General features: G+C 29.4%; 1 protein-coding gene and 1 long non-coding RNA gene across 2 annotated transcripts in view; one reads left to right on the top strand and one right to left on the bottom strand.

Annotated features, from left to right (window-relative positions):
- Positions 1-12,088, top strand: part of LOC136795894 (uncharacterized) — a 355,650-nt gene that overhangs the window by 209,797 nt on the left and 133,765 nt on the right. The window lies entirely within an intron of this gene.
- Positions 1-12,088, bottom strand: part of LOC106686832 (uncharacterized) — a 27,901-nt gene that overhangs the window by 8,608 nt on the left and 7,205 nt on the right. Inside the window, exons 9-12 of the mRNA XM_067047970.1 lie at positions 11,218-11,481; positions 11,071-11,131; positions 2,385-2,585; positions 1,752-1,859 (exon numbers count right to left, since the gene is read on the bottom strand). Coding sequence (XP_066904071.1) covers positions 1,752-1,859; positions 2,385-2,585; positions 11,071-11,131; positions 11,218-11,481 — 634 coding nt within the window. The remainder of the gene's footprint in view (positions 1-1,751; positions 1,860-2,384; positions 2,586-11,070; positions 11,132-11,217; positions 11,482-12,088) is intronic.

The raw sequence follows: 12,088 nt of genomic DNA, 5'->3' as shown, positions 1-12,088 counted from the left end.
ATACTGGATACAAATTAGCTTAGCATAGTTATAAGTTTCTACGAACATCTTAGCTCAAACAAAAAAAAAAAAAAAAAAAAAAAAAAAGAGGGGATAGTTGAATTTCGCCGTTTATCAGAAGAGTCGGTTAATCAGGGGAAAAATAAATATTGATGAATATGTCTATAATATTAATTGAACCGAGGTATGTTACGAAGAATCTCTTTTTTTTTCTAAGCTAATGAGTAATTTATTCTTCTCCCAACTAAAACATAATTTTTATTTATGTTGTGAAATGAAAACTCTTTAAAACATAAAGAAAAATTTCGAAATAATGTTTATTGGTTTATTATTGCAGGCTTAGGATCAATTTAGCTCATTTCCTCAGTAAAAATTCGAATACACAATTTTTTTAGTTTATTTTACTATTGTAATAATTATTTAAGACTGATCATTACAATTTGCCCTGGAGACTAAAGCGACTTAGGCTCTAAGACATTGAACTCATCTTATTGTTGTTATTCGTTTTTGTAAATTCACCTTACATAATTTTTTTGTTTTTGTTTTTATTTTTTTATTGTATTTTATATATATTTACACAGAGTTTAAAAAAAAAATAATATTTTTCTTTCTTATACACGCATATTTATCCTTGCTTAGATAAAAAAATCTGATTTAAATTCTAATGTACTCTTCTTTTAAATAAAATCTTTAAAGATTAAACAAATTAAAAAATGTTGTATGTAACTCCTACTATTAATAATTACTTTGTGCTGCTTTTAACAACCTTCAAATTCAGCCCTAATAGAACTATTTACGTTCAATATTTTCCAAGATACATTTTTCGACATCAAGAAATAATTTTTTTATTGCGGTGTTACCGATACGGAGACATTCACTCTAAATTACTATATTGTTTATTTAACTAGTTTTGAATTGAGTCGTAGACTTCTAATAATTCTTAGTATGTCAAACGTTTCTCAAGATGTGACCAATTTTCAATAATGGAGAGTTATTATTTATTCGGTGCACTGTAGGCCCAAAAATACCTAATACTAATCATATGTCACCAAATAATTAATGTAATTATTCATTAACAATCAACTGGTTTGAAAAAATATTGGTGATTGGAAAAAACTATTTTTCCGAAAGTCTGGAATGTAAAGAGTTCTATTAGAGCTAAATGTACTATAAAATGGTTTATGATGACGATTTTCGTAGAAATAATAGTTTTCATGATATTTACCAAAATATGCTTGCAATACATTAGGATATTTTTATTATCAGTATTATTATATGGGTGACAGACCATGGATTCTAAGTCCTCGCGCGTTTCTTGATGTGTTTTTTTCGTAGAATGGGTTCATCACTTCCACACCTATTTTATGAGTGTCACCCACTGGCTAACGGGCCTCACAAATGCCCGTGAGTTGTTAATTTATAATTAATTTTGTGCTAGAAAAAAGCCCGGATGGGACCGGGACTCGATCTGACAACCTTTGGGCTGGTAGACTGGCGCGTTGCCCCGCTGCTACCGCTGCCCCCACATTAGGATATTACAGTTGAAAAACTGGCTATAAACATAAAAATATTCAATAGCCATTTTGAAATATCTGGCATGTTACGCATATGCATTCTCAGAGGGTGTTAAACTATTTACTTTCGTCTTTTATAAACAATTTTACATTAGAATCCATAATAGTGTGAAAGAAATTAACTTACAATTATTCCTAGGTTAACTTGCAATATTACTGGTCAAGTTTGGGCATTACCTGTCTGTCTTCAGGAGATAATCCAAGATTTTCTGAAGTCATATCTCCCAGTATTAGATGAACTTTCTTTAGTGCATCAGGATTTTTCGATTTCAGCTTTTCAAAGAGCTAATAACAGCGAAAATAAAGAGACATCCATTTTATTAAAATAATAATAAATATATAATAATTTATTCTATTTTATTTCATTGACTAAAATAGCGTGAAATATTTGTCTTGTTAGTTTAGAGGTTTTCTTTATATTTTAGTTTACAATAATTGATGATGAAACTATTTTTTTTCTCCCTTTTTTATATACTATTAACTAGAAAAAGAATACAAGTTTATAATTAGTGCTTCACAGGTTCAGATTACTAGGGTCTACTTTTACCCGACTACCCTCGAAGCCTTTCGAAAGAAAGGAAACATATCCAATGCGGGAATTATCACTGGGCCATACAAGTAAAATTATATTTCAAAAACAAATTTTTATCTGAAATCATTAACAAACTCTTGGCTACTGTTATAATTGAATAAAGTAAGAAAGACTCACGATTTCATGAAAGCTGAATATTCTTCACGATTTAACTTAATTTTCAAAACTGAAATTAAAGTAAAAAAGCATTGTATATTAGACATTTCTTTATTTCTTACCGGTATGTCAGTTAGCTTTGACCATCTTTCTTGTATAGGTACACCTTTCTTTGGCCTGATCAAGAGGTAAATCTTGTCCACTTCCGGGCAACTCCTCAGGATCTTTTCGACCAACACTTTTCCCATGAGTCCTGTCCCTCCAGTTACTAGGATCGACTGACCGGAAAAGTATTCCGGAATTGATAAGATTTCATTAGGGTTCTTGAAAAAAAAGAAAAAAAAGTATATATGATGAGTAATTTTGTTCAGAGTATTCAACATGGCAAGATATAAATTTATCTGTTAAAAATAAATAATATCGTATTATTTTTCACTTGCAATTTAGGATAAATTACAAATATGCAACATACATATGTTTTGTAACCATTATGATGCATATTCATTTGAGTATAGGAGTTCGTTACATATAACTAGAGTTCTGTCAACGGCAAAATAAAATAGAGTTCTGAATAAAATACAGGGATTTTTTTATTTTATACTAGATCGACCTGGTATGGGCCTTACATGGTTGATATAACCGTTATATAAGATATATTTTTTTAACAGTTGATTATGGGGGGAGGGAGGGTAAACTGGTACAAAAGACACCCTTAACTATATACAATATTGTTATTAAAAGAAAAAAAAATAGATAAGAGTAATTCTTCTTAATAAAAGAGGAATGTAAAATTAATGACAAAAAATAATGATATTGGTACTTAAATAAAACAAACAATTGCCCCTAATAGTGAAAACAGGGATTGGGGAATATGATAATATTCACGTCTTGCTATCAGTTGGTGAATTGCGAAATTCATGCCATATCCTATGTATTCCCAAAACATTACTATTCTTATCAAATACGTTAAGGACACTGAGATGAAACTACTCGACTCGGATTGGTATAAGTCATATTAAAATCGTAATCATCTAATTTAAATTATTATTATTATAACTAAAAATTGCCAAAATTTAAGATTAATGAAAAAAAAAATCAACATCAACAACGATTCTGGGTTTCTGGTATTTGATTTCATTTGGCTTTACCACCAATTTTACCAGAATTATATAGCTGATAATACGGTTATAATTCTGGCTGTTTAATCTGACTCGATATATATAATTTTTTAATTAGTGTGGTATTGAGTTAGTGGGTCTGCCCGTTATTGGTGTGTCTGCTGACCAGTAGGAATGGGATATCGAAAGAAAAATATCGATATTGATATCGATATCGACATTGGATAGCAATATCGATATCGATATTGCTATCCAATGTCGATATCGATATTGCTATCCAATGTCGATATCGATATTATATCGGAACTAAAATATCGATATTTTAAAATATCGATATCGAAAATTTAGGGAATTAAAGTAATGATAATTATAAATATGCCATACCTCATCAAAATACATAAGAAACTCTTAATAACTATGAAACAAAGCAACACCACGACAACCATAACAAATATAAACTAAAATATAATTGTTTTATTGAAGAAAATTTAAAAAAAGAATATCGATATTTTATTTTGATAAGTACATATTTATTTCGATATTTCCTACTGCTGTAATCGATAGGGAATATGAGGATCAATATTCCGATATTATTTAATTAAAATATCGATATTTTGTTTAATAAGACTAGAAAATTGTATAGAGATTTTAAAATAAGAATATCGATATATTATTTTGATATTACAGATTTATTTCGATATTTTAATATCGATATGGAATATTAGCAACAATATTCCAATATTAATTTATGGAAATATCGATATTTTTTTTTTTAAGACTAGAAAATTTTATAGAATAATTAAAAATGGAATATCTATATTTTATTATGATAAATACATATTTATTTCGATATTTTGTATTATTGTAATATCGATATGGTTTATAAGAACAATATTCCGATATTATTTTATCGAAATATCGATATATTGTTTAACATGACTTAAATAAAATATAGAAATTTTAAAATAGGAATATCGATATTTTATTTTAATATTACATATTTATTTCAATATTTTCTATTTTTTTAATATCGATATGGCTAAACAGATTTCGATATTTTACACTACTGTAATATCGATATGGTATATTAGCAACAATATTCCGACATTACTTTATCGAAATATCTATATTTCGTTGAAAAAATATCGAAATATCGTTTCTAATATTCGATAACTATATTAATAACAATGTAAAGTATCGAAAAGAACATGAAATTTTCAAAATGAAATATCGATATACCTTTTTTTAGCTTTTCATAAAATATTATAGTTTTCTTTGATAATATGTTGATATTTCGATGAAAAAATATCGAAATACTTTTTCTAATCTACCATATTGATATTAATAACAATTTCGAATATCGAAAGGAATATGAATTTATTTAAATTGATAATTTATTTATAAAGTATTTTTATGTTTTTTTCTAATCTTCAATATAGATAATAATAACAATGTAGAATATCGAAATGAACATGAATTTATCAATTCAAAATATCAGAAAACTATTTTTAAACTTTTTATAAGATTTTCACAGGTTTTTTTTATGAAATATCGATTCTAATCTTTGATATCAATATTATTAACAATGTAAAATATCGAAAAGAACATGAATTATAAAAATAAAACATCGATATACGTTTCATTATCTTTTTATACTATTTTCTTAATCTTATTATACCAAATATCGAAAATTCTATAAAAAATATATCGAAGTATCGAATATTGTATCAATTAGAATATTGTTGGTAATTATTGATATTGATATAAATAATATTATCAAAGATCAAATGGATGTTAAAGTATTGAAACAATCGATCCTTTGATAATACAATATCGGAATACTTTTATTAACGTTAGAAATAAATAATTATAAAAATATCGAAATAAATATGATGAATAATCAATATTAAATATAGAAATACAATTATTAAGCTTGAATATTTTCTTTAACAAAATATCGATATTTGGAGTAAACATCGGAATATCTTTGCCATATTATATTTTGGTACGAATATTTCCTCCTGCATATATGATTATTGATATATTACATTTTTTTTTTTTTTTTTAAGAAGCCGATATTTTTTGATATTATCGAAGGAGTATATCGATATTCCGATATTAGCGGTTACTCGATATTCCGATATTAGCGGTTACTCGATATCGATATCAAAATATCGGATATCGGAGACAAAATATCGATATTTCGATATCCCATCCCTACTGACCAGCTGGGCACAACTTGTCAAAAGATATTTTTCTATTCTTTATGGATAGGCTCAATTTTATTCTTATCGATTATTTTGGTTTTATTTATATTTTGGAAACATAATTCTCTCAAAGAAATATTGACTATTTACATATACTGTGACACTTCTATATAACGGACAACCATGGGGAAGATGTATTCATCTGTTATACAGACGTGTTCGTTAAGAAGGGATTAATATAAAAAGCATACATAAATAAAATTAAGTTGTGAAACTTATAAGATTAAAAAAAAATAAATACAAAATAATACAATTTTCTTTTTTCAACAAATTTTACAATTTTCTATAAGAATCAATGTGACATTCTTGGGACTTGTTTTCACCGTTATTTTGTAGAACACATTAATTGAAGTTAATATAAAAAGTTGCAAACTTGTGGACAGTATGTTCAATTTTGAGATTTAAAATTGGCGCTCTAGGCTCAGAAAAGCAATGGATGCACAATTTTTTTTCTATTATATATATGTATGTATTTTTTTTTTTTTATTGAATTTATCTCGAAACGAAAAAAATTAAGTTTTGAGGGAGTGGTTTAAATTTATTTATACATGAACTAAATGCTGTATTCACATATAGTCTTGCTGTCTATACAAAATGAATGCTGGCTACTGAATAATTAAATGTCTCTTTGTGCCGTCAATTCTTGAATCTGTTATGGAGGTATTATTATTATTATTAGAGTATTATTAGAGGTGTTACAATAGATATTATTGTTGTCTGCGTCCAGAGTGCAGTAGTTCTGTAATACAGGGGTTCAGATACATTCATTTCTACCTTGTTACCCAGAGCCTTAATAAGATTGTCCGTTAATAAAGTATTCCCCAATGGAGTATATTTCTTATCATATCTTTAGTGATGATGAACAAAAAATTTTCATAGTACGATATCGTTACAAGGATAGACATTTTAGAGAAAGTTCAGCTTACGGATTTTTGGGTCGTTATTGAAAAATTATCATAACAATAGTTTTACGGTCTAATTAGGAGTACTTGCTGAAATTAGTTAAGTTTAAAAATCATTGGTCCGAGGTTCGTAATTTTTTAATTTACCGTGATTATACTAAATCTTTAAAGAACAAATTGTATGAGAGAACAAAAATTGATATCCTGTAATTTTATGATTGATACTGATTAAACAATATCTCATTATTTTAGTAATAAACTGAAATAATGAGTAATTAAACTTACTGTCATGGTAAATGTTGTTCCTGAGATTCCTCTACACGCAATGTTACTCAAGCCGTGCGTGTTATATTAGAAATATTCACGGTGTCTGGACATGCGTTGTCTTGCCAGAATTCTACGTCAATATTAAAATTGAAATGATAATGGTGTATTGTCCATTTCAGTTTTTCCCTTAATCATCAGGGTCAAAAGACACACTCCGCCGAAATTCGTTAATTTAGACAGAAATAAACTCGTGTCAGTTTTGAAAGTGATATTTGAAATTTTAATTTGTCGGCCATAGTTTATCAGTGTCCAATCAACCTTCGTATTCCAGTCAAAGCTAATAGCCTGTTAAAGATTTCTAGTTAATGTTTGTGCTGTAATAAAACTTAAGGATGAGTAATTATTAGTTTTATTAGTGCTTTTCTTACTTATTTATTCATAATTATTTATTAGTGTTTGATATAATCAATTTTTGTTTTCTCTTGAATAATTGGGTTGAATTATGAAATAAATTTAAAAAAAAATTTATTGGATGCTTTACGTGTTCCAAAAGTATTTTAGTAATTCCACATAGAGAGTGACAGATCTTCATTTTTTATAATTTTACACGATATTGAACATTACTCAATCTTTCTTGAACAAAAGATAAGTTTAGTTAAGGAATATTTTCATGACTGACACATTTTTTGTTGTGACAAGTTGAAAGCAGTTTTTTTTCGTAAACAGTTACATCTTTGGACCTGAACTTCAGAATCTTTTTAGTTTAAATTAAACGACGTAACTTGTTAAGTATGACTAGAAAGCAAAGTGGTACGTGATATAAATGAGATTGGTTGGTATGAATGAATTCTATGCTCAGATCTTTAGAAAACAATGTGGGTGCAACAAATTGATTTAATTTTTGATTGTGATAATTGTGCTAGCAAACTAAAAAGCCAATTTGTGTTAAAACTATATCAGTATGCAATCTATAAATTTCCCGACATCAATTCGTTATCTTGTGAAAATTCCTACTTAAAATAAAACGTTTGAAGAAGTAAAGCATAATGTTATGCTATATATATATATCTTATTATTTAAGATCTTCTCCAGTTTTGTCATTACAGATTTTTATTATAATAGCTGGTTCTTTTTTGACTTTTTTTTTTAAATCTATTATTTACAATGAAATTATAAGTTGGTTAGTTTGAAGATTTTTTTTTTTAAAACTGTTAGATCTTGAATAGTGGGATACAATTAATTGATTTGATTAAGATTACTTCACAATCTCAATTCGGTTTCTAGAGTAGATTGCTACTTGTTTATTAAAATCTTGTTGGGGCCTAACGTCAGTAATGACCTTTGTAATTGAAAATTGTATTGAGTTTTAATCAAAATTTTCCATTAACGATAGGGTACCATCATTGTTAATCAGGCGTAAGTTTGAGTTAATTTGTTATTGACATAATGATTATAAGTGAGGCAACGATCGAGATTTATTTCATATAAACACAATTAAAGTAAAGAGACTTTGGAGGAAGATTTTTTTTTTTAAATCGTCATATTTTTTGTTTGATCAAAATCGTAGAAGTCTTGTCGGGAAAATCGTTACTATAAAGTACCATTTCCGGTTATTCGATTTTATTAACCGATTTGAATTTTTATTACGATTTACGATCGTAATAATTTCTCTCACTATATATTCCATATGTTGGTAAGTAAAAAAAATCTATTAATTTATATCGAAATTTGAAATTAGTTTCTTTCTTATATCTGCAACCATAACTCAAACAAAATGTTCTCAGAGGTTTGCAGTTTGCAATTAGGCTTTGGACCAACGGTATGTACACATTTTTAAACTATTAATTATACAATATTATTAATATGTATTTAATATGGTATGGGCTGCGGTAGCAGCGTGGCAACGCGCCTGTCTACTTACCTATAGGTTGTCAGATGGAGTCCCTGTCTTACCCGGACGTTTTCAAGCATCAAATAATACAACCTCCCCCGAGCTTTTGTGAGGCCCGTTAGCCAGTGGGTGACACTCACAAAAAATAGGCGTGGGAGTGATGAACCCACTACGAAAAAACCACATCAAGAAACGTGCGATGTAGTAGGAAATAGATCGCGTGAGGACTTAGACCTCCATGGTCTGTTGTCCATATAATTCAATATAATAATAATTTACTCTAAAAAATAAAAAAATACTATTTGAGCCAATTCTCTTAGCTACAGAAACTAATCCTTGATTATGGAACATCACTTCATTTCCCCTTTCCTTTTGACTTAATAAAAAACAATTTATGTCCCCTATTAAAAGTATTAACTTCTAGCAGCCTCCGAGGCTATGTTTTAAATAAATGATTTAATTAATATATGCAGATTGGAAACTTCTCTTGTCCATCTGAATCTACCACTTGACCCACTTTGCTGTTGAAAACGGGTCTAACGTTCAATAATATTCCCCTAAGGTCTTCTCCGTATAATCCTTCAACTTTTTATTGGTCAATTAATGAATCATTCTCCTGGTTCCAATAAGCATATTTATCAGTGTTATCGATACTGTTGAGATGTCTAGAGCTAGTGTAGGTAGTGGTTATGCTAAATGATTTGGACTCATCTCTCTTTTCACAGTCCGCCGGTGTTTCTCAAGGTAGTATCTTAGGTCCCATTCTTTATATGGTTTATACAGCTGACATCCCAACCCACCCTAACACAGTGCTAACAACATACGCTGACGACACCCAACTACGAAGAACGAAGAATGGTGTAAAAACTGGAGAATCAAAATAAATCCTGAAAAATCCCACCAGATCACCTTTACTCTCAGTCGTAAACCTCTGCCCTCCTGTCCTACAGTATACTTTCTAGATACACTACTAACACCTGTTGAACAGATTCGATACTTAGGACTCCATCTTGACAAGAGACTTACTTGGAATCCACACACAAGACTCAAACGACAAGAAACTGCTCGTAGATTCCGATTGCTACAACACTTACGTGACAAACGCTCTAAACTTCCCATTCATTACAAAAGACTGATCTACATGACAATAATCAGACCAATTTGGACATATGGAATTGAGCTCTGGGGCTCCACCAAACCATCAAATTCTTCCCGCATCCAATCGTTACAATCCAAAATCCTACGTAAAATCCTTGATGCTCCTTATTACGTCACAAATAAACTCATTCATAAAGACCTTAACATCCCATTCGTTGCAGATTTGACCCAAAACAGATATGCGTCTTTTTATTCCAAACTCCTTAACCATCCTAACCCATTAATTCTTAATCTTTCATCCTTAACAATCCCTGATAATCCTCCGAGGGGTCTGAAAAGAAGATGGCCACGGGACCTTCTAGTTTAAATTAATGTTTGAAGTATCACCAATGGGTGGTTCCTTCCCAAGATTTTCAAGTGTATATGAAACATACAACATATTTACTTATTGTATTATTTTGTACAGTTGTAAATTACAATAAATAAATAATAAAAAAAAAAAATAATATATGGAGATTGGAAACTTTTCTTGTCCATATGAATCTACCATTTGGCCCACTTTGTTGTTGCGCGAAAACGGCTCTAACAAGCAATAATATTCCCCTAAGGTTTTCTCCGTAGAATCCTTCAACTTTTTATAGGTCAATTAATAAATCATTGTCCTGATTCCAATAAGCATATTTATCAGAGTTATCGATACTGTTGAGATGTCTAGAGCTAGTGTAGGTAGTGGTTGTACTAAAGGATTTGGTTTAAAAGTAACAAAAAAAAACTCGGAATATAATGTAGTATTTGATTTACATTAAATTATCTTTATATGTCAAACATAATCATTAATTAATCTATTGGGATGTTGAAGGCGAATAAATATTTCATTTTGATTTTCTATACTTTTATTTAAAAAATATAATATAATTTTTCCAAAGGCGTCATAAAATGCACCTTCTTAGTGACTTCATTTCTATGTGACATTGGTGAATGGATATTGGAAGTCCATTAGATTAATTTTACATTTTTGACTTTTAATAATATGTTTAATATCGTAAAGAAAAATGTGTAAATATTTTACAATTTTTTATTTCTAGCGTATTCCTTGTGGATTCTCAAAGAAATTGTTGTTTTTGTTATTCGTAACCAATGCTCAGCCTGCCATTAAGATCACCTAGTAGCAAGAAAATAAAATTAGCAAAATAATATAAGAATTGTTTCGAGTCAGATGTAGAACTCACCCCTTGTAATGTAGGGAACACACCGCAGTAACTCACCAAGCACCAAGCAGCTGTCAAGTACAACAATGAAGTAATAATTCCATGTGCAAACTTTATTCTGTAATCATGTAAAGTTTCAAGTAAGCTTGTAGAAAGGTTGATATACATTTTTAAATTATATTGATTTAAGATCTGTCGCATCACCTGTCCATCCGCTTCCTGTTGTTCTTGATGGCTTCTTCGGTCATATCCTCCTTTAGGAAGTACTTGCGGAACCCTATCACTTGGGAGTGGAGTATTTCTCTTTTTCGTTCTGGATATAAGGCGAAGGAAAATGATGCTAAGTCTTCGTCCTTCAGATCCTTTCCTAATGCCATATAGCGTTCGTTGGGGAAACCTATATTGTTCCCGACCAGGTTGCCGCATAGTCTGTAGGCGTTCACCATCTTCTTTGTCAACCTGAGCGCTCTGTGATTATTGTAAATTAACAATTAATTAACAAAAAATCCAAAATAGTTCAAATATATCTTTAGATAGATCAGGGATTCCCAGCTCCTAGAATTCTACGGACCACTAACGCGACTAAGGGGAGAATACGCAAGTGGAAACACCAATTTCAATGAAACTGTTTTTTTGTCATAATACGTCTAAAAATATTAGATACATATCCAAAGGTTCTTGCTATCTAGTAGCTGATAATAAAAATATTTTGTATAATGTTTGGATTTTTTAATATTATTTTTCTACCTTTGCTCTGCGTTTATTTAAATTAAGTTACCTAGAAAAAACAAATAAACCTAGAAAAGATAAATGAATATATACAAAATGAAGAAATGAATCTATATAAGTTGGTTGTATCTTGAACCATTTTTTCCCTATGAATGCGAATAGATTGGCTCTCATTTTTTTTTTTAACTAATCAGTAATGTTTCTCCAATGGGGTCATCATTAGCAGCAATATTTGCCAGAGACAACACAGCTCACTTGACTAGCCAAATGAAAAAAAACTATAACTGATAATTAAATTACTGGGACAAGTGTGAGAATTTTTGTCCTCTATTATTTATTTTTTTAT

Source organism: Halyomorpha halys, unplaced genomic scaffold (genome assembly GCF_000696795.3).
Source record: "Halyomorpha halys isolate HHAL.00 unplaced genomic scaffold, Hhal_1.1 Scaffold886.1, whole genome shotgun sequence".
Classification (NCBI taxonomy): domain Eukaryota; kingdom Metazoa; phylum Arthropoda; class Insecta; order Hemiptera; family Pentatomidae; genus Halyomorpha; species Halyomorpha halys.
The sequence above is the reverse complement of the archived record's forward strand: the minus strand, read 5'-3'. Positions and strand labels throughout refer to the sequence as shown.